The sequence below is a fragment of the Microtus pennsylvanicus genome, chromosome 12 (genome assembly GCF_037038515.1).
Source record: "Microtus pennsylvanicus isolate mMicPen1 chromosome 12, mMicPen1.hap1, whole genome shotgun sequence".
Taxonomy (NCBI): domain Eukaryota; kingdom Metazoa; phylum Chordata; class Mammalia; order Rodentia; family Cricetidae; genus Microtus; species Microtus pennsylvanicus.
The window spans coordinates 48356408-48380436 of NC_134590.1; the positions used below are offsets into that span (position 1 = coordinate 48356408).

Below are 24029 nucleotides of genomic sequence, written 5' to 3' on the forward strand. Positions count from 1 at the left end.
ACCTGCCCTCCTTCCCTTGGGCTAATCCCCACATCAGGACCTTGAACTCTGCTTCTCTGTTAACTGGATCTCTTTCCTGTCTCAGGGTTCCCGTCTTTAAGTCTTGAGTACTTGTGAAGCCCGTTTTTATATGAACCCTGATATATCCCTGTTTCTTCCTTTGCCACAGGAACACAGATTTTTAAGTTCCAGCTCCATGAGTAGCCCAGCCTGCTTGTTTCAGTTTCTGAGCTCTTGGTGAATGTGTGGGCATCCATCAGTATAGGAATCACAGGCATTTTTGTTAGGTAGTAAATGCCCCCCCCCCCCCCCCCGCCCAGTTCCCACAGGAATTCTCCTGACTCCGCCTCCTTAGCACTGGCCTTATTCTTGCTGCATCACATCTCACACTTGCCTCAAAAGTGTTTATCCAATTGTGCTTTCTCTCAGACCCTCAAAAGATGGTTCCCCGTTCCCTTCCTCCTTCCCTCTTTTTTTTTTTTTAAACCAGTGTAGTTATTTATGCTCTGTACAGAGTAGTGAGCTCTATCGTGGTCCAAATATTGATTCCCGATAGGGTTCTTCAATTGGTGGAGTGCTTGCCCAGCACGCAGAAGGTCCTGGGTTCAGTTTTTAGCGGTGCATGTATCTGCTATGGTGGTGCCTGCCTGCTATCCCAGCGTTTGGGAAAAAGGGATGGATCAGAGATTTGAGGTCATCCTCTGCTTCGTAGTACTGAGCTCTCTGCCAGCCTGGGATGCATGATGTCTCAGAAAACAAAACGGGGCAAACTAAACCCCAAAAGACAAAAATAGCAACCCCTCCTCAAAAATAAAACAAACAACAAACAAACAAAAAACAACAGCCCAGTTTGAATCAGTCTTCTTTTCTCATGTAGTCTTTCCTAAGGACTCTGATTAGGAGCGACTCTAATCAGCAATCACAGATCGTTGGGAACCGCATTGGGGGAACCTAAATGAGAAAGAATGACAAGCAAGCCATCAGAAACAAGGCTAACTATAACATAATTTTGCTGACTGGGCCAGGTCCTGTGGGATGTACCGGGAGTGTTGGAGTTAATGTCACAGTTCCCTAATGGGGTCGTTATTATGGGGAGGCCTGGTTCGTGCCTGAGGAAGGAAAAGGTTCCCAGGTCACCCAGCCACCAAGACGTGGAACCCAGTTTGAGCTCAGGCAGTTGGCATCCGGAGCCTACCTTAAGAGTGACAGGACAGACTGACCGTCAGCAGTGTGAGCTGTGAGGTGACCGTGTAGCTCTCAGAGTCCAGTGTGAGGCTGGCAAGCGGTGACCCATGCGCCTACGTCGATGAGTACGCAGTACTTTATTTGACTGCTTTTTTTTTAGCAGGTTTTGGCCCTATCGCCCCTAAATCTGTCCTCGGAAGATGTCTGTAGCTTCGCTCTTGTTGTCATCCTCTCTTTCCGTCTTTCCCATTCATTTCGTAGCTCATGTGTGTTTGTCAGAGGAGCTTCCCCTGATCTGTCACTTTGTTTCCTTAAAGCTACTTCTTTTACAATGCATTTTCATTATTTTTATTTACGTATATGGGTGTGAGTCTGGAGTGTGAGCTTGTGCGCATGGGTGCTGGGAACTGTCTTCTATCCTCTTCAAGAACAGTGAACGTTCATATTCTCAACTGCTGAGCTGTCTTTCCTTCCTTCCTTTATCCAGGACAAACAAGATGAGTAATTGCTCCTTTCTTATTCACTTTCAAAATAATGAATTGGCTCTATTTATAGTTTTTACTATAAATTTTACTCATAGAAATGTCTTACTAGCTAATAATTAAAAATAATTCTGTAAATTAAAAATGAAATGATTATTTGCTTAGAATTTAGTATTTTGACTATATGATCCCCCCTCTGCCCGTGTATGTGTGTGTGTGTGTGTGTGTGCGTGTGAATGTGTGAATGTGTGAATGTGAATTCAGGAACTTGTGTCATGGCATATGTGTGGAGGTCAGAGGGCAACCTTGGGTTTGGGTCTGTACCTTTTTCCTTGTTTGAGAGGATTGCCTCATTGTTCACCCCTGCCTACAGACTTCCTGGCTGTGGGCTTCCAGGGAGTCAGTCTCCCATCTCTTCCTCCAATATTCTGAATGAGGGCTGGGATTATTGATGTGTGCCACCACAACTGCCTTCATGCAGACACTCTGGATTTGAACTCAGGACCTCAGGCTTGCATGGTAAGTACCTTATCCACCAAGCCTCTCCCCAGACCTGTCTTTAGTCTCCTAACAAAACAAGTCACAATAGTGACAAACAAGTCACAAAAGCTCTGACAACAGCTGGTAGTAGTTTGTGGCAGTTTCATTTAGGACAGAGTGTGTAAGTCCTGTCCTTTGCAGTTGAATGATAGAGCATATGCTTTTTAGCAGGTTCCTACATTTAAGCGCACATCCAAATCCCCGGGGAGGCTTGTTCAATAGATTACAAGGCTCTGCCTTTTAGGTGCTGATGCTTCATCCCACTGCTGGAGTAGCTCAAGGTACAAAAGGGTTGGGAACCTCTATGTTTGACAGAGACAATCTGCATGCATCAGGATGCAGTATTTGGGACTAAGAAGGCACCGAGGATCTCCCACAGTGTCTATATTGATGGTGATGATGTTTGCCTTTGAGACAGGTCTTTACTCTGTAGAGCAGGCTGGCCTGGAACTCCCTGTGTACCTCAGGCTAGCCTTCTGATCCTGTTGTCTCAGCCATGAGCTGTTTGTTATTCCTTTCTTAGTTTTTGTTCATCAGACAAAATAGGGTTAGACTGTGTTATGTTGCTAGTGACACATTTACAATATAGGCGTGGTCTTAGGTACGGATTTAGACAAAGATCTGTGAAAGATCTTTCTGAGATACATAGGAATTTGATTGTGGCCTGGATATGAAAATAGACTGAACTGGAAAGGTGGAGTCGGTAGCAGAAATCTCTGGCATCGCAGGTAGCTGCAATCGGATCTGTGTCTACGGAGCCCACGCCCGCCTGAGTATGTGGGAGACAGTGTCAGGGCTTTGTGAAGTCGTGAACCTAGCTGTCTGTACATGAGAATTGTAGCCTACTTTTCTTATTCTTCATGTACACAGCCATTGCCACTGTAATAAAAATTACTTAAAAACAAACCACTCTTCAGTGAGAATTGTCACTTATCATTCAAGATGGTCTCTTCATCTTAGCTAGATCTTACTGTCTGTGTTTTTTTATATTATTTTTCTCCAGTAGATTTTTTTTTCATCAGCCAGGACATTACTGTTTTGCTGATTTGGTTGTGTACCCCTGCCCACTAGTATTATAAACTTCGTGAAGACTGGAATTTTATTTTGATTTCTTCCCCCCAGCATCTCTAATGATTTCAAGCATGTAGTCGACACTCAATAAATCTTCATCACCAAGTACCTGAATGAGGAAAAATCGATGTGCATGTATATTGAGTTCTCTGAGGGAGCTGTGGGTTTCAGTCATGTTTAAAAACTATTTTATTAAACTATGTTTTGTAACAAACCAAAAAGCCCTTGAGATGAGTTAGCTTAAATAAAGTTTGCTTCTACAAGGTTACTTCTGTAGGGAAGTTTCTAGAACTGGAGGATCAGCACCATGGGCTGAAAATGGTTTAGTATAGGCACTCTCTTCACCCACCCACCCCCAGCAGGTGTACAGCTTATCTCTGTAGCCATTGGGGAGGAACCGACCACAGAAACAGCCTGACTGGCTTGTTTTGGCATTTGTCTTAGGTGCTGCAGCTTTCAGCCTTCTCACTGATAGGAAGTTCATCTGCTCTGATTGGCCAAATGCTAAGTTGCTTGGTCAGTGGTGTGTGTACTCTTTAGTTAGAGCTTCTTTTCAGGTCAGGGTGGGTTCAGTAGGTACTGAGGCTGTTTTGGGCTAAGCTTTAATCCTCCACTAGATAGCATTTAGCATCCTCTTCCCTGAAAGTTCTAACTGTGCTTAGGGGCATATGCCTGGCTCTGAGTCTGTGGTTGAAAATCTGCTTCTATCCCATATTCATTCCCACTCATTCATCCATCCCTTACCTGCCCCCTTTCTCCTGACTTTTACTCTGCATCTTTCCCTCCCTCTCCTCCCTCTGAATAGAACGAGGCTAAAGAAAACGAGAGGACAAAGGCTGGATGCATATGGCTTTTTCCTTCTGATAGGCCTTTTCACAGGAAGCTAATTTTGTGTCCCTGTGTTTGCTCCCCACACACCAATGCCTTTTACTTAGTTACTACTCTGAAGCCGCAGTGTGGGACGAGCCTTGGAGGGAATTTGTGTGTGTAGTGAGGCTTCTTGGCAGCTTTTGTTTCCTGCGAGCTATACATTCTCAAGAGTGAGGGCAAACACATTCTTGTTCTTCCTGTTGTACAGCTGGGGAGTGCAGAAGGGGGTTTTACACTTGAAATGGACTTGATGGTCAGAACTTCAGTTGGGGAAATTTTACCTTCTCTTCTTCAAAAAAGGAAACGGCATTCTTCTTTTCATTCACTGGTGAGTTAAAGAGAAAGTGTTTATGACCTCTGTTAAAATGAGAGCAGAGACTCTACTCATGACCGTTTCAATGGATGGTAGTTGGGCCGAGACCCTGGGCTCAACTTCTAATATAATACTGGCGAATGGTGGTGGCTTGCGAAGGAGTTTGGGGTAGAGGGTCATTGGGTGGAAAATTACTAAGTGGAGACATGAAGGGAGAGACTGTTGCAAAACTGACCTAACAGGATTCTTCCAGGTGATCTGCTGTCAGGAGGGAAGGCAGGGAAATGAGAAAATTCCATCAGATAGCTAGAGAAGGGGGAGGGGTTCTAACTTAACGAAATCATTGTTAAAGGGGACTCCATGCCACAGAGCCAAAGGTTGAGGCCTTCTGAAGAGGAGGGTCTTGAGTCACCCGACTAGAGTTTGGTTGAGGAGAGCATCTGTGGGGGGTTTTAGAAAGAAAATCGTACTGCTGTTTCTATGTTTTGAGCTTGTCACTCAAAACTTGTGAAATTAAAAAAAAAAATACTGTAAAATTTATTATCCGTCTCTTGCGTCTTTGTTAAATTTTAAAGGACTTGGCACTTGTGCTGGTTTGGTGAACCCCGCTGTAGAGTTTCAGGACGGCTCTCGTGAGTCCGACCAGCTCTACAGCCAATAGGAAGTGTAAGGCTAAGTGTGGCTCTTGTGTACACTGTCCTGGGAATGTGGGCACTAGGAAAGCACGCTTGTCTTCCGTGGCCTTCTAAGTTCCCCTCCTCCTGAACATTGCAGCTGAACCCTGTGAGTACAGCTGCCTGTGCCACTTCAGTGGCCGCCCCTTCTCCTCACCCTTGTGAGAGCCCTGAATCTTCTATGCCTTTGCTGCCCTGGCCTTCTGTGGCGGTTCTACCTGATACAGGACCCATCCACTCCCTGCCTGCACTTCTGACCCGCAGAGCTGGGAACTGTTGGTGGCAACCTTTGCTGGGCTACAAGGATCTTGCTCTTCAGGCTCTCCCAGAACTTCCTACCTTCTGGAGTGGGGGAGGGCGTGACCCAGGGTATATAGTTCAGAATGTGTTCTCCTAATACACTTATTTTCAGTCATCTTTGAAAGTCTGTATTCCTGTTGGACCAGCTTCTCATAGCGCTTAATACCCGGGCGGTGCGTATGTGTGTGTGTGTTTATTTATCAGTCCTTGAGGTCTGCTTTTCTATCCTTGGTGTCACCCAGCCCAGAGCAGTTGCTAAGATATATTCTGAGCTAATGAGTAATCGATAGATCATCAAAATTTTCAGCTGAAAAACAAAGCTCTGAGTTCTTAAGAACCTCAGTGTAGCCCCAGTGGAAAGCTTTCTGTTTGATTAAACTGCCAAATAAACGTGCTTTTATTGTATTCATAAATATCATGTTTCTAGCATTCTCTCTGATGTGCCGACACCTTGAAGAATGGTGTCCTTTGCTCAAGGAGCTAATGTGTTTGTAAGACATGATGGAGTGTTGTTTAATAAACAGTTTTTCATTTTTAGACATTGTTGAAAGATATCTAGTATGGCGTTAAAAACCTTTTAGATTTTCTTAATCAACTAAAATTTGTGTAACTCTATGTAAACTCACTCATAAAACACTCACAGTGTTTAATGCTAAGGCTGAAAAATACGTTTTTTACCTTTTATTTATGAAATTGTTAAATAAAGCATTGAAAGCAAATGAGGAAAAAACAGACCTTAATGTATTATTTTAAGTGTTGGATCTCTGAGAAAAATGCCTGGGAACTTGAAAGGTTATTTAATGAGCCATTTGGAGAGTCAGGGTTTACTGTGTACCCAGGTGATGTTGGTTATGTTCGTATGGTTATTAGAGGCACCTTTTAATCTTCAGACTCTGTAATCATGTGTTCCGTGCTGTCTTTGACTTGCTGTCTCATTTTATGTAATTGTTCACTTTGGGCAGATTGAAGTTAAGTGTTGTGTACGGCTTTGAGAACGTAGCTAAGTCCTACAGGCTGCTCTGTAAAATACATTTCTTGGATATGTAGTGAGGGGGCTGCTTGTTCGTCCTGGCCACCACTCAGAACCAAAATAATCACACAGAACCTGTATTAATTAATTTTTTTGGCTAACTTTTATATATTAATTTAACCCATTTCTATTAATCTTTGTATCGCCACATGGCTGTGGCTTACCGAGAAATGTTTCAGAGTCTATTTCCATCAGGACTCCCTGGCTTCTCTCTGTCTCCGCCTCCTTTCTCCCAGCATTCAGTTTAGTTTTCCCCACCTACCTCTATTCCCTGTGCAGGCCCAAGACAGTTTCTTTATTAACCAATAATATTCACAGCATACAGAGGGAAATTCCACATCATGGATAAGTAAATCTGAGATGACCAGCTTAAGAACTTTGGGTGTCCTCTGTTTGGGTTGGTAGGGGTTTCTGAGCGTGCTTGGTCAAAGAGTTCATTGGCAGGCTGCTGAGTTGCACTTTTGTTCTGTCTCTGGCTATCTTGTCAGTGGTAGTAGGGCCTGTGTGTACACCCTACAACCCTTAGTTGTTACAGCGTACCACCTATCGCCTGTACAAGACTACCCTAAAACTGGGAAAGATGAGCCTCGACAGTGGTGAAGGCTGGTGTGACTGAGCAGGTGTAGCAGACCTCATGGAAGGCAACATGGTAGCCTTGTCCAGTTGGCAGCTATCAGTGGGCACTGCAGAATGGAAACTCCTCCTGCTAGGCTGGCTGTTGTCTGGATGTTGTGATGTGCTTGAAACTTCTGAAGTAGTACTAATGGTCTGCTTTAAGTGCCATGCCACATGTTTGCTTATATGTTCGCTAACAACTTTCATTTTCTTTCCTCAGTACCTAGAATAGTTTATAGAACGATGAAGCCAGATCTTGGTATTAAGGTTCAAACCCAGGTAGGTTGTGTGCCAGAGTTTGCCTTCTGTCGTGGTGTTACCTGCTCAGTAACTGTTGGGGTCAAGGCTGGGACTGTAAGCAGGACCCTAAACAAGATATTTGTTAGTGCACAGTCAGGAAACAGTGTCACATTGTTCTCCTCAGCTGGTCATGTGATCCACTTTGGTGATGGGGTAGCTCCCAGCACCATACCCATGGTACGGAGTGAGTAAATTCTTATATTCAGAGACACCATATTGGTTCATATTGTTGCCATAGAATTTTTGGACCTTAACTTTGGTCCACACGGCAATCTTGTGATTAAAGTAATAATTCTGTTAAGAAAAAGATGTTTGAAATTTCCTTTTTTTCCCCTCCCATTGTTCTCTCTCACTTCTGTCCTGTCCAAAATCCTGTTGAAAATGATAGCAGAAACTCAAACAGGGCTGAAAAATGGGAGAGGTGCTCCCGTGGCCCTGGAGCGCTGGGGACTCTGGAGTCAATACGGCAGATGGATGAGATTGATGGGAAGACTCCAGAGCAGGGGACTTGCCACCCAAGAGAGAACGTGCCGACTCACTAGAAAAATGAATTTTCTCAACAGCATCCTGGAAGAGTCCCAAGAACTGCAGCTATAGGGAGTGGCAGCAGAAATGGGTAATGTGAGTGCCCAGCCAGGAACTAATGACCTTGAAACAGATGCTCTGTTAGCTGAACCGCTGAGCCTGGAGGAGGAGATGGTGATCTGAGTTTGCCTCAGCTACAGGACCATTTTACTTGGCCTCTGACTGTCTGGTGATTTGCCAAGGCTGAACAGAACGGGAGACTGCAGCAGGAAGTCGTTGAGCCCCCATAGCTTTTGTGTCTCCGCCCTCAAAATTACTAGACTTCTCAAACTTGGCTTACGGGGAGTTTTGCTGTCTCTGTCTACCCTCATTTTCATATATGCTAATGAAACCCTTCTGCTGCCCCTCAGTATTGATCAGTCCAGCGAACAACCAGAAAGGGTTGTGAGAGCCAGCCATGATAATCTAAGTCTGGGCACAAAGGAAGTTCTTTACTTCCTCCAACCATTATCACCTGGGACTCTGGCCATAGATAAATTTCGATAAATTTAAATGGAGTTTCAATAGTTTTCCCTGACCTGGCAGACCCAGATTACTGGACTCCCACCCAAGAACAGACCATTCAAAGGAAATTCCTGGCATTTCAAGCACTGTAAATAGAAACACCTGCCAGCACTTCACCAGGACACCCCTAGACAAATGTCAGCCAATCAGGGGTCCTGAACCTCAGAGACTCCCTACCTTTACTACTATAAAAACCCAATTCTAATTGAGCTCGGGCTCTCCGGATATTCCAATATGTTGGACTTGGCGGAGAGACCGAGCTTGCAAACTTGATTAAAATAAAGGCTCTTTGATTTTACATATGGGACTTGGTCTCCTTTGTTGGCTTTCGTGGGGATCCACAGATTTGGGCTTAACAGGGTCATTAGACTTTTGAGAAAAAAAAATCAACACTGTGATCCAGCAACGAAGCAGTCTTTTGGAAGCATTGGTGAAATGTTAACACGGGAGAATTCTAGTTTGTATTTCAGATCCAAAAGACTAGCAGCTCCACAGGGCAAGACTAGTTCGTGGGAAAGGATGAGAAGGGAGTTCTGAGTAGCTAGTCGTGGGATTGAGACGTGAAGGAGCCTGTTCTGGGGTCAGTGGATGGGCTGAAGGGCGGAAGAGAAGCAGTCAGGATGTGGAAAATTAGTGGTCTGGAAAATTGAGCAGAGGATTTATTTGCAAATTCAAAGCAGAAGGATTAAGATGGAAGTTGTGAAGCCGGAGTAAGAACTGGAGGGCGGGGCTAAGGAGTGAGTACCAGCTAAGGCTGAGACAGAATCGCAGACGCCCTGGGGGCTGGAGAGATTATTTATTTCTCTCAAGAGCTGGCTTCTCTAAATAGGGAGGTTTCTCTCTCCACACCACAATGGTACCACGTCTTTAGCATCTCTGCCAACCCCCATCCCTCTCATCCAGGGTCCCAAGTCACAACCATCCAGGGTTTGCATAGATCATTTTAACACACGCCTTCCCAGCTGTGGTTTAGAAATAGCTTAGACGAACACAGGTTCAGGAGCACAGGGTTTGGGTAGAAGGTGCTTAAAAGTTTTAATCCAGTATTACCTGGCTTTTCTCTTACGTTTTACCATTTTTTATCAGTGCTTTCTTGTTCTTTTGTTTTAAATGAATGCCTGTTACTTTAATTATTGTGGCATACACTGCTTGTGTCATTAATTTTGAAGATTCCAAAATAGCATTTTAGTTTGCTTTTTGAGTGTGAGTGTCTGTGTGTCCCAGTGGTGTATACTTGTGATCCCTGATGCGCTTGTGGAAGTCAGAAGAAAACCTGTTTATTCCACTGTACATGTAACAGGGATTTCAATAATGAGTTTTGTTTGTTTGTTTGTTTTTTCGAGATAGGGTTTTTTTTCTGTGTAACAGCCTTAATTTTCCTGGAACTTACTTTGTAGACCAGGCTGGCCCTAAACTCACAGAGATTCACTTGCCTCTGCCTTCGGAATGGTGAATTAAAGGCGTGCACCACCATGCCCAGCTAAAAACGAGCTTGTAAGAGTATCTTCAGTCGTGAAAATATGAAATACAATTTGGATGGCTCTGAAGTGTTTTTAAAAGTTGTTTAGTTTATCAACCTTCCTGCTCCTCATTCCTCCCACACCCTCAATCGAATCTTGTTTCTAGAAACATCAGTATTTCTTTGATAGCACGATTAGATGACAGCTTACGAGAGCTGTGGCTTCGTAGTTTTTTGTGGCATAGGAATGGATTCACCCAGCCTGTCTGACTTGCAAAATTCTGAGAGTGGTGTCGTTCGTTCTCACTCACACCGACTGTCCTGTCTTCTGTTGTACAACTTCTAACTTCAGTGCTGCTTCGTAATGGGACCTTGATGTATAAACATGAAACCATAGTTAAAGATCCAGACTTAAAATTCAACCCCAGATTGTCCGTGGGCCCACGACAGCACTTCCTGATGAACTCATGGCGTCTTCCTTCCCTAGCAGCTGGAGATGTCTCTCTCCTAATTTTAGGAGGGCGCCAGCGTGGACAGGCATCGTAGGATACTGGAGTAGCAGAAGAAGACAGCCACACATTATCAGGTAGATTTTCAGAAAATTCCCCAGAGCTTCCCAGAGGAAGGAGAGAGGGGTCTAGATTTATACTTCTCTGTACCACTAGAGGCCAGTAAATTACCTACTCTGTGTCTTGTGGTCCTCAGGGAAGGATCTGTGAACAGAGAAACTTAAACCTAGCCATATTTTCATTTCATTTATTATGGAACAGCTGTTGTGAGCACCTTGCCATGGGAGCCTTCTGGGAACTGCAGGCCAGGATGGAGGTTGAAGTACAAGATGATTTACTGGGGAAAATGACTGAAAAAGAAAAATGAAGGAAAACAGGAGGTGGTGAGGGTCCAAGTTGAGCTTATCGGAAAGCAGAGGCAAGAAGGATGCAGGGTAGGAGACACCTTTGCCTCCCTACTGCTATGAGCTGGTTTTGACAGGCCCAGCACAATTGTCAGTGTGGCGACGGCCCAGGGGATATTGTGTGCTGGGCAGATGGCTGGAATTCTATGCTATGATTCTCAGCCCATGGACTGGGCACTGCTTACAGAATGAGCACCTTCAGAAAACTGAAAAGGAGAAAGATTCTCTCCAGGCTTGCAGCTGGACCCTTTCTGCCAACAGCTACCCTGCTGGATGACTTAGTGAGAGGGGACACACGCAGCACCGAAGTGGCCACAGATGACACATTCTGTACTGGTGATGGCGTTAGCATCTGATCTCAGCTGGTGGGTAGGATCGTCAGTGTGAGCGAACCGCCTACAGCCTAACTAGTTGCACAGATTTTTATTGTTTTGGAGGCTTTGGTATGATCTTTGTCCTGAGGTTTTCAGGAAGGATGAGGAAATCCACTTGAGGGGTAGATGTTCTCCAGTGTGGTTGTCTTTCTGTCTGTGAGATTTACCAGTAATGGTCATACAAGAAAAAACACACGCACCGTATAGATCTTTCCCTGGCTACACTTTACGAGTTGTATGTTCAGTGAGCACAGTAAGGCAAACCAAACCATACTGTAACCTGGAACAATTTCTGCAGAAGTGAATGGATGAATTCATCTCATCGAGTGGACCCATTGCTGAACAAAGGGCTCAGCTGGGTATAATGGGCCCTGGACTAATAGAGTGTTGAGCAATGTTGGGCTTACGGTTTCCTCAGCAGAAAAACAAACTAGCAAACAAACCAAAACCAAAACAGCAGCAGCAGCAACAACAACAACAAAACCCCAAAACTCTGCCATTCATTTCTAAGGAGTTTCATTCCTGACTTTAGCTGAGGGCAGTTGGCCATAAAGGTTTTGGGTTGTATGCCAAGAGAGACGAATGACTCACCAGGCTCTAAGCCTGCTTTCCTTTCTTTACACTATGGGAAAGGTTGTAGGAAGGGCATACGTTATTCTACACAATAAACTTGATGAGTATCAATTTGTACTATACCTTGTATTACAAGAGTATATTAGACTTGTCAATGCATGGAGGCTTACAGTGTGAATATATGCCTTACCCCTCCCCACTGCCTCCAAACGCTTTAGCATTAGGTGACCTTGCACGTGTGTTCCTCTTGACTGTTCCTCCCAAGCGCTTGGATTGCAGGCTTGTCCCACCCCATCTAGTTTATGTGGTGTCAGGTCTTGAACCTAGAACTTTGTGAGTGATAGGCAAGCATTCTGTCAAGTAACCTACATCTCGAGCTCCTGTGCCTTGATCCCTGTGACTCTCGAGGGAGTTTTTTCTCCTTGAATCTGCAATACTTGATTGTCAATACTCATTTGGCAGGCAGGTAAAAAAGAGCCCATTATTGGTAATATTACATAACATAGTAATATTTAGTCATTAGCTTTTACAATAATTTTGCCATATTCATATAGCTATGTGACATGTAGCATGTCATATATTTTACCTAAGTGCATGCATCTGTGTAGGATGGGTTTTCTAAGAAGCAATCAAAGTGTTTTCATTGGAACATTTCCCTGCCACAGTGGTTCAGTTGATGCATTGTAAAAATGTGAGCGATTGTTTCCTCCATAATAGGTTATATTTTCCCATGGTAATAAGTGCTGTATAGTATCTTGATTAAGTCTATATTTTCTTCTGATTCAGGATGCACATTCGCCAATAAAGTCATGATCTTTTGTGGTTTTCTTCTTTTTTTTTGTTTTTGTTTTAAGGAGACATGGGTCCTTTTAAGGAGACATTTGTTCTTGACCTCCTGGCCTCACATGATCAATCATCTTTTTCCTCAACCACCTCATAAAAGCTGCTTGAGGATCTGTTATATGTTGTGTGTTTGCTCTCGTTTTTACGTGTGCCGAGTTGTCTGTTCAGTCTTTGCTCGTTTTTCTGTTATGGATTCTCTGATTTGCACTGTGATTTCATCTTCCTGTGGCCCTGTCTGCATTTTCTTGTCTAATGAAACCTCTCACTGGATTTGGGACTGCTTTTATCCTGAATGGTCTTATTTCTAGGTCCTTAATTACATCTGCATAAATATATCCTCACTTTGGTCCTAAGAGGTGTCTTTCCAGATAACAGGTATACCCATCTGCCATCCCATTTTATCTGTTTTAGCTTCATTTCTGGTGCTGGGATGAAACACTCTGACAAAAAGCAATTTAGAGGAAGAAGGGTCTTGCTGCAATGTATACTTCCCGGTTAGAGTTCTATTATCATAGCGAAGTCAAGGTAGGAACTTCAAGTAGCTAGAGAAGAACAAAGAAAAGTGCGTGCATGCTCGCTTGTGCTCAGCTTGATTCATCCACTCTCATCCAGGTCAGGATGCTCTCATCTAGGTCAGGCTGGGTCTTCCCACATCGGTCAACTTAAGACAAACCACCTACAGACATGCCCACAGACCAACCTCATTGAGACACTCTTCTCATGGGATTCTGGGTTGGGTCAAGTTGACAATTAAATTAAGCACGGCAAACCCCATTCAGTGCGCTTCCCTATCCCCACTGGATTGCTAACCTGTATTTCTCCGCTAGCAGCCAGCATCCCACACTGTGTTCCTGAGGTCTGTAGTGCTCTGGAAGTGTGTTTGCAAGTTCCTTTCACAACGGAAATTACATTGTGACTACTCTTGCCTTTCAGAGAGCGGTTCCCATTGATAACATTCAGGGTCTGATCCATTTTATGTCTAATAGTAGCAATCCTCTGAGGACATCGAATCCCTCTCATTCCATCTGCTTTTGATTTAAAATCTGTCTGGTTCTTCTTTTATACCTGAGTGTAGATGATATAGGGCGCTAACTTGGCCTTGTGTGCAGCGGCAGTGGCTATCAGACTCTTCCATCTAGTTTCTGAACTGAAGAGGTGAACGCTGAACAACATTCTGCTCATTGTCTGTAGATTGTGTCTTGTTCACATCATTGATGTAGAACAGGAATGGGTCTATAGAAGCTCTATAACTCTGGCCAAGTTTGAAATTTCAAAGGTATCAGCGAAAAATATTGATTATGAATGGGTTTTAGGTGCATCGTGATATATGATATTAAGCACCTGCTGGTTCCACGCCCCTCCCCATTCCAAAATTGAGTATAAAAGCTGTCTGCAGAGTAGATTTATTCTTTCCGATCCTGTTTTCTTGCACAAAATCCTTAAACACATCCAGTAATGTGTAGACGGAATATATTAACTTGAGGTTGTAAACTATATTTTAAGGTTACAGTTATAACTTTTTAAGTGTGATGAAATGTCTTCCTTTTTACTTTCCTCAATAAAACCTATCATTTATTGCAGTAAAGCCTTTATGACTGAGGAAATGACAGTCCCATTGCCGAAGCCATTCCACATCGCGAGCAGAGCCAGTCAGTGCCCACCAGTTCTGGGCAAGTTTCTTCCCTATCTCGGTATCTTTCTTCACTCAGAGATGGCATCTAGAGCTGGGTGGAGTGTGTATTTTCCCCCTTATTTTTGGGTTAATGCTTACATATTCTTAGCCACGGTCAAACTTAGCAGCTTTGCCTAGTAGAACATAAATCAGTATAGAAAATAAAAGAAGCAGGAGGGATTTCGGTAATCATTTTGACTTAATATCTGCTTTTTTAGTGTTAAGGATATCGAAGAGAGAGAAGTGGCTGGCACAGCCCCAGTCATCTTGGTAGAGTTTTGGTTAATGCCTGGGCTCCAAACCTGATTGTTCTCTCTACTTCTTTGGGTGCATGTTAAGGTCACAATGTCAGTCACTGTATGAGCATTGCTTGAGCTAAACAAACAAACAAACAAATAAATGGGACTCTGAATCTCAAAGCACTTAGCATTTCTTTTAGCAGTTACTTCTGAGACTATACCTATACTCAAAATTAACTCAGTTTACAGCAAAAAATACGTAAGATTCATTTGTATGTTTACCACTAGGAGGGAGAGTAAGAAACCCTGTAAGTAAGAGTCTCCATGTAGATGTTTCAGAATTTTTACTATGGAGTATAAATAGTCACAGAGAAGAGAATGACAGCCTTGTCACTGAGATACTAACCATGTGCCCATGCATGCCTTCTGGGTCTTTGCTGTTTTTCTTGTTTGTGGCTACATCTAGATACTTTTCTGTCTGTGGTATTAAGTTTATTGCTTGCCCTTTTTTTTAAAAATTTATTTATTTATTAAGGATTTCTGCCTCCTCCCCGCCACCGCCTCCCATTTCCCTCCCCCTCCCTCGATCAAGTCCCCCTCCCTCATCAGCCCGAAGAGCAATCAGGGTTCCCTGCCCTGTGGGAAGTCCAAGGACCGCCCACCTCCATCCAGGTTTAGTAAGGTGAGCATCCAAACTGCCTAGGCTCCCCCAAAGCCAGTACGTGCAGTAGGATCAAAAACCCATTGCCATTGTTCTTGAGTTCTCAGTAGTCCTCATGTTCAGCTAGTCCAGTTTTATCCCATGCTTTTTCAGACCCAGGCCAGCTGGCCTTGGTGAATTCCTGCTAGAACATCCCCATTGTCTCAGTGTGTGGGTGTACCCCTCGCGGTCCTGAGTTCCTTGCTTGTGCTCCCTCTCCTTCTGCTCCTTATTTGGACCTTGAGATTTCTGTCCGGTGCTCCAATGTGGGTCTCTGTCTCTGTCTCCTTTCATCGCCTGATGAAGGTTAATATTCAGGAGGATGCCTATATGTTTGTCTTTGGATTCACCTTCTTATTTAGCTTCTCTAGGATCGCGAATTATAAGCTCAATGTCCTTTATTTATGGCTAGAAACCAAATATGAGTGAGTACATCCCATGTTCCTCTTTTTGGGTCTGGCTTACCTCACTCAGGATAGTGTTTTCTATTTCCATCCATTTGTACGCAAAATTCAATAAGTCCTTGTTTTTTACTGCTGAGTAATACTCTTATGTATACATTCCATACTTTCTTCATCCATTCTTCCATTGAAGGGCATCTAGGTTGTTTCTAGGTTCTGGCTATTAAAAACAATGCTGCTATGAACATAGTTGAGCATATACTTTTGTTGTATGATAGGGCCTCTCTTCGGTATATTCCTAAGAGTGGTATTGCTGGGTCCAGGGGTAGGTTGATCCCGAATTTCCTGAGAAACCACCACACTGCTTTTCCAGAGTGGTTGCACAAGTTTGCATTCCCACCAGCAATGGATGAGTGTACCCCTTTCTCCACAACCTCTCCAGCAAAGGCTATCATTGGTGTTTTTTATTTTAGCCATTCTGACAGGTGTAAGATGGTATCTTAAAGTTGTCTTGATTTGCATTTCCCTGATCGCTAAGGAAGTTGAGCATGACCTTAAGTGTCTTTTGGCCATTTGAAGTTCTTCTGTTGAGAATTCTCTGTTCAGCTCAGTGCCCCATTTTATAATTGGGTTGATTAGCCTTTTACGGTCTAGTTTCTTGAGTTCTTTATATATTTTGGAGATCAGACGTTTGTCAGTTGCAGGGTTGGTGAAGATCTTCTCCCAGTCAGTGGGTTGCCTTTTTGTCTTAGTGACAGTGTCCTTTGCTTTACAGAAGCTTCTCAGTTTCAGGAGGTCCCATTTATTCAATGAGGCCCTTAATGTCTGTGTTGCTTGCTCTTAATTGATGTGATCATTTCCTTGCCCTCAGGTGGCAGCTTTACTGGATGTGTAAACTGCTTTGTTGAGTTGTATTTGTCCCCTGCTCTTGGCCCTTTGGTAGCCTGAGCCTTTGTTCGTTCTATGTGTCACATTGAGATCATGGTGTCAGGGTCAGGATGCACTTGGTCTTGTGCTCTAAGCTATTTTTGGTGACCGTGGGCTGAGACTCTGGATGTCCAGCGATAAGGATTGGGGTTCTTGCTCTGAACTATCTCATTGTTGGAGAAGCCTTTTGGCACAGGGACCTTGGGGCCATATGTATGAGTCAGGTTTTCCTTGCCTGAGTCAAGTACCTTTCTTTTTAAGAGCTTTCATGGAAGAAAACACTATTGTATTTTAGTTAGAATGTTTTACACCTCATTTTTTCCAGTCCCACTATTTGGGCTTTGTCTTTGCTTCAGTGATGCCTTGGAGTCGGACAGATTGCTACCTAGTGGGATACTTTGATTGCAAGGTACAAAGTGAACTGAGAAGGGTGCATATACTTCAGATTTGGGAAAATGAATCCTGTTTCTTAATGGCTGCTCACTGGGTGTCATGCCTTTTAAAATTCCCTGGTAGTGTTGTGAGCCTGTCCTTATTCATAGGAGTTTGGAAACTCTTGCAGGAGACCAAGGTAACTAGAAAGTGCTAGAGCTGTGGCCTGAGTGGGCCAGGCTTGACCTGGAGCTCTTAAGCGTGTCACAGTAGCTACTCTGTCTGCTGTATTTGTCTCAGGGCAGGGATCTGTCCCTTTCTCTTTCCCACCCTCCTTTTCTCCCTGTCTTTTTCTTCTTCCTTTTAGAAATCTGACATATCCAAAGAAGGCTAGATAACAGCTGGCTATTTTTTACTTGCTTTATCAATTAATTTATAATATACAGAGATGCATACTTACAGCCTTGCCTTTCAGAATACCCCATTAGTCTTCACGTCTACACATAAAGACTCTTTTGCCTGTTGCAAAGGTTGTTCCTGAGAGGCAACACCATGTGAGGTGCAGTTTTCAGCCCTAAATGACAGTTGTGTGGCTTCGGCCAACTTTGTTGCATGTTGAAGAATGTGGGCGGAGAAGACATCGCTTGGGTTCAAATCTGGCTGATGGAGCTGAAATGTGGCTCCACAGTTAAGAGTACTCACGCAGAGGACCTGAGTTCGGTTCCCAGCACCAGTTTCGGAGGTTTACACTGCCTGTGAACTGTAGCTCCATGATAGCCGACTCCTGGCCTCCGAGGGCACTTGCGCGTATGCAGGGTATACACACTGACACAATTATGCATAAAAGTGAAACTAAATCTTCAAGATCTGATTGCTGATTGCTAACGTCCTCTGGCAGTTTACCTAGTTGTTGTTGTTCTTCTTCTTTTTTTTTCCCCCTGAGATTGGTTTTCTCTGTGTAACAGCCCTAAGCTGTCCTGGAACTCATTTTTTTAAATTTTTTTAAAATTATGGTTAATTAATTTATTTATTATGTATGCAATATTCCATGTGGTTTGCTCTTAACCACTGAGCCATCTCTCCAGCCCAATTTATTTATTTATTATGTATACAATGTTCTGTCTGTGTGTATGCCTGCAGGCCAGAAGAGGGCACCAGACCTCATTACAGATGGTTGTGAGCCACCATGTGGTTGCTTAGAATTGAACTCAGGACCTTTGGAAGAGCAGGCAATGCTCTTAACTGCTGAGCCATCTCTCCAGCCCCTGTCCTGGAACTCTTGTAGACCAGGCTGGTCTCGAACTCACAGAGATCTGCCTGGCTCTGCCTCCCGAGTGCTGGGATTAAAGGTGTGCACTGCCACACCGCTGCCAGGCAGCTTGCTGAGTTCTTGACTTGAATTTCTCATTTTCTCCTCATCTTGATTTCATCACCCTCTTGAACCAGATACTGTAGCGTGTTCAGTTTGTTTCTGGAAACCGATGTTCAGGTGCTGAACACTGTAGAAAATTCTAGACTGCTAAAGGAAGGAGCATTTATGGGGAGTTCTATCGGGGACACTGCCCATCTGTGGCTCTTTGAAAGCAGGTTTTTGTTTTTATTTCGTCTTTTAGTGAACAATCTCGTGGCATGTGAGGTTAGCCATGATGGCGCAGCCACTGGGACAGTGAGTGCCAAGGCAAAGCAGGCATTCACACACATAGATAGTATATCTGCATACTTTCAAACTACAGGTGAGATCCAGCATGTTCAGCATGGGTTTTCTAATATATTTCTTTGTAAGATAGGTAATTTTGGGGTCTCTTGACGTGTTTTCTGTTAGGTTTTTAAGTTCCTAAGTTGACCAACTTTACCCTATATTGATAATATCGTTATTGTCTGTTCAGTTTTCTCCCGCTTTTCATTTCCACCGAAGTGTGGCAAGATTGACTTAAGATGGGACAAGATCTGGAAGCTTTTTTGGGAGAGAACGTCCCTTGTTCCCAACTGCCTAAGAAATTCTGGTTAACGAAGTCTGAGAATTTCTTCTACTACATCTAATCAAAATGAGCTCAGTTCCTCTGATACTGATGGCGTGTGCTTAGACAAGTCATGTATTTATTCATTCATTCATTCATTTATTTATTTATTTATGTCATTTTTAGGATTCTGAGCAACAACAAGATATCTGAGCTGAAGAATGGTTCGTTTTCTGGGTTAAGTCTCCTCGAAAGATTGTGAGTATTCTCTCATGGTCATTTCTTATTTTATGTAATTAATGTATTTTCATTGTAAGCCTGCTGAAGGAACTCCCAACAATTTTTTTTTTAAATTTCCCAACATTTTATTATGCTGAAGTTCAGGAAGTGACATTTCAAGGAGAAGCAATCACATAGTCCGAGGTCAGCACGCTTTCTGGGACTGGCCAGACAGTAATTCCAGTTTGCCTCTGTGGGCTCTCCTTTGGGTCACAGTGTCCGCACTGTGCCCGTGAAGTGGTAAAGCAATCTAGACAGCAGTGAGTTAGTACTTACTGATGTGTTGTACACGACAGCACGGGGGTAATGAAGGAGCTCGTGTGGATCTCTTCCAATAAAGCTGTTTCCTAGACAAGCCGTGGACCACAGTCTGCTGACCACTCGCTGGCTGAACAGGGGTGATGGTTTCAAACGGTGCCTCCTAACACGACGTGTGTCTTATAAGTAAAACAGAGTACAAGCGTATCAAGGGGGATTGCTTAAGTAAACTGGTGTTTCCATCAGTATCTTGGAACATGGTCATGTGTTCTTAGAAGTTTTCTCATGAAAACAGTCACTCATTTTGCTGGATTTGGGGGAGTGGATATGCTGTTTGCTTGTGTTCTGAACGCTGTTCAAGGATCCTGTTTAAAACTGACCTGGTACACACTCATTTACAATAAAACTTTAAAGTACAGAAGGGAGCCACACCGTGCATGCACAGTTCTTTCTGGGAAGTTAAAGTCTAGCCTTATTTTCTCAATTCTTTTTGCTCTTCCTGATATTCTGACCTTCTCTTCCCAGCTTTCTCTTCCCCATTCATCCAGTGGCTTCCACAGTCAAACTCCCATGGCTTTTGATTGCTTAGGTTGCTAAGGTTGCTTCAGTGTATACCATCTAGAGTTCTGTGTCCTTTTGTTCCTGCTTTTGTTCTTTTCATTTTACTACGTTTTTAAGTTAGGTTATGTGTATATAACTATCAGCATCCATAATATGCAGCATTCCATATACATAAGTATATGCATACTTTATGCATACGTGTACAAGCATGTGAATATACAGGGACACACCACACACACACACACACACACACATCCATAAAATCTTTCTTGGCCCTTCAGGACTTATAGTGCTTACATTCTTCTTCTACTGTTTCTGTTGACGTATTCCTGGCATAGTCCTCACTGTCCATGAGTCTTGAGGATGCTGGCTGCATCCTCAGTTCCAGACCTGACTGTGCCAACTCGTCCTTCGTACACATTCTGTGGTTGTTTCAGCAATGGGTGTTTGGATAAGTTTGGCTGAGTGGAGATGTGCCTGGGGTTTGAGGGATGGAATTTCCTTACTGTCAGGAGGAACGAAGGAACCTGCGCTTGCTAGGACCAGGGCGTCAGAGAGCGGGGGTGAGGAGTGACTTTCAGCCGTGGGGAGACAGAGCTGAATCCACAGCAGTCGGTATTAGAATGGAGAAGGCAACATCTTCCCATCGACCCTTCTTCCTTGGAAAACAGTGTTGTTGGCAGATATCCCAGCATGCAGCACAATGCGAGGCATTTAGTATTTGCTGAGCTGATAATTGGAGAAATTCATGTTATTAAAGGAAGGGATACAGGCCCTTGCGGTTTTTCGGTGGTGTCTGTTGTATAGAGAAACACTCTGCTTGGCTTCATGTGGTTGTTTATGTGCACCGTTAACAACGGTACACCATGGCTAGTCCTCTGTGCTGCACTGTGATGTATGCCTTTCGTCCACATCATTTGAACTTCCTTTGTCTTTGACTGTATTTTCTGCCTTTTGTTGATAATAAATCTCTATACATAGTTGAAACAAGTTGAGTTGCCATTGTGGGTATTAAGATGAGTTAAATGTTTTAACAAGGGGCCTATTTATACCTGAATCCCAAAATACCACCATGCTTTTGTGAGGGGAAAACAAAATACACGTATACACAAGCCAGACTCTAGGGAAACTCTTAAGTTTCCTACTGATCAGTGTGATTCATTCCCAATTCTGAAATCAATGTCGTGTGTTACTTTGGGACCACTGGAATAACTTGTCATCCAGTTTCAGCTGACGCCAGTCTCTCTAGCTCCTAACTGAATAGGGGCTTTGGAGAAAGAGCTCTTGGTTTCTAAGGAGGTACAAGAATACAGTGCTTGTTCCTTGGTTCTTTTTCTTGTAGTTGTGCCCAGAGGAATTTGGGTACCAGGGGTACCACGTCATGAATGAAGAACATGCATTTCCCTGTGGGGGATGGTGGCTCTGAGAGGTGTATGGAGCAGCCACATCTGCTCGACTTCTCCATTTCCTTTAATGTGCGATGATAATTTTATTATTATTACTACATTTGAGACGGGGACTTAGTTTGTAGTCCTGGCCTTGAACTTGGCCAAGAGCCCTCTGCCTTCTGAGTGCTGGGATGACAAGTGTGCATTGCCATACCCAGCTGAGGTGAGGCTTGGGCTGCTTGCATTTAAAGCTACCTCATTCCTTATTTTATTTATTCATTTCTAAAGTCGTCAATGCTTTCACCTTTTGGTTGCCATGGTAAAACACCATGATCAAGGCAGCCTAGAGAAGAGTTTCTTTAGGTCGCTGGTTCCATATGGATAAGAGTCGGCTGTGACTGAGAAGCTTGGCGGCCAGAGGACAGCATAGCCCCTGGAACATGAAGCTGACAGCTCACATCTACAACTGTAAGCATGGAGCAGAGAGGACAGCCTGGAAGTTGGTGGGGCTCTTCGCTCTCAAAGCACTCCTCTGATGTCATAGTTCTTCAGCGATTCAGCAAAGCCACCCTACCTAACTCCCCCTCCACACACACGCACACACACACCAGTACCACCAACTGAGGACCGAGTGCTCAAATGTCTATGGAGGACATTTCTCATTCAGGCCACTGCGGTGATTCTTCTGTTGCTGCCGAGGAGAGAGTCAAGAGATTTCTTTTGGCTTACAGTCCCATAGGATACCGTTCACTGAGGCAGGGACATTTGAGGCAGGGACATCATGGTAGCTAGGACAGGCTGAGAGGCAGGGACAGCTGCTGGAGGCTGTGTGAGCTGAGCTTGTCCTTGGTCAGTCACATGGTGATGGCAGACAGGAAGTTCCATCTGCAGCAGACTGGCTGTAACCCTGAAAGGCCAGTTGTGAATGACACATTTCAGCCAGCTATGCCCCACCCCGTAGAGGGCTTCTGCAGCCTCTCAAAACAGTGTCACTAGCTGGAGATCAAGTGTCCACACACACATGGGAGGACATTCCCTCATGAGACTAGGCACTTAAAACAGGCATTCAGGTTTGTAAGAACATGTCCTGGGCTTCTTTTTAGTAGGTTTGTGTGTGTGTGTGGGGGGGGGGGGGTGGTTAGCCCTGAATCCTGAAGTTGTACCACTGTGTACTGTGTACTAGACACACTTTGCATTGTTGGGAAGAGAAATACTAAATGAGGGGGTCTGACTATAAATATCCTTTGGCAGTGTCTGATTAATATGGCTATTATTAAATATTATATAATATGTCAAGAATTTTTATTGTTAAAGAAAAAAATGTATCTTTAAATCATATTACAGTACTCAGTTATTCATGCGAGGTATTTTGTAGAAACACACACAGTTTATCACTGACCACAGATTTATGAGCTGCTCAGTTCCTCGTATAGAAGCTGCTTAGAATCTGAGAAGGGAAACTTATGCTTTATAAAAGTAGGGCTGCTGTTGTATATTTCTATTTGCAGAGATTTTGCTTGTTTTGTTTATTCAAAATAAGTGGGAATCAGAGTCATTTACTCTGAAACTCGTCTTCCTTGTGGTGTGCAGTGGGAGAGTGGGAGGCAGGACCTGGAAAGGCGAGGCTTCTGATGTATGTGCCTCCTGTTAAGATCTGATGCATTTAAGAAAGTGGGGACAAAAGGAATTTTATTATGAAAGCCTGCATACTTCTGAAGCATGAAAAGGACCATGTTCCCTCCCAAATCAGCAGTTTGCTCATATTCAGCAATTTAATAATGATTAACAGTTTGCTGCCCAGCATGACCATTGGAATATGGCAGTACATCATGTATACATTAGAAGTTATCACATGGATGTCACTGATGGACATCATGACACTGTTGTTTCCGAGAAGTGTTCATGTTGTGTGAGATGCCATGTTCTTCACCTTGTCTGGCTTGATGGATTGCTGGCTGATTTTGTGACTCCATAGTTGCCTGAAGTATCTGTCAAGTTAAGGGTTGCTAGTGTAATTTTGTCTCTTAGCTTTGGTTATTGTTTCCTTCATTTATCTGTCCACCAACCTACTTTGTAGATTATCCCATTTCCCGAGGCCACAGTAGACCATGGCCTGTCTGTCTGTCTTACAAGTCCCTGGTCGTACGGGACTTGATGTTAGGGATAGAAACCAGTGCCTGTAGTGTGCCAGAGAAGCTTCCTGTCACTGATTTACATGTCTAATGTGAAAATGGTCCTTTCTAGACATGTTGCAAAATGTGACCACAGTACATGAAGATGAGAAGGCTTGATTGAATGCAGGAGCGTGAAGGAAGGGGTCATAGGAAAGATGGGCAAGGACAGGGTCTCAGGGTTCAAGGCTCTTTAAAGAATTTCCATTTTTCCCCTCCCTCTTGAGTAATGGGAACTTTTGGAGGTTTGAACAGAGAGACACAATCAAGACTGTGCTCAGGAAGATCACCTGCAGTGGAGAATAGCTGAGGAGATAGATATACTGTTTAACAAGTCTGCTCAATATACAGTGCAAACCGTGTTTAAAAGTCTGTGCCACATAATGCCACGGGGGTTGCACAGGACCTGACTGATTTCAAACATTATTGTTGTATACAATAATTTATTTTTCAACTTCATTTTCAAACATGC

General features: G+C 43.7%; 1 protein-coding gene across 1 annotated transcript in view; it reads left to right on the plus strand.

Moving 5' to 3' along the window:
* Adgra3 (adhesion G protein-coupled receptor A3) overlaps nucleotides 1-24029 on the plus strand; it is a 106429-nt gene that overhangs the window by 14675 nt on the left and 67725 nt on the right. The window contains exon 2 of the mRNA XM_075943566.1: nucleotides 19087-19158. Within this exon, the coding sequence (XP_075799681.1) occupies nucleotides 19087-19158 (72 nt within the window). The remainder of the gene's footprint in view (nucleotides 1-19086; nucleotides 19159-24029) is intronic.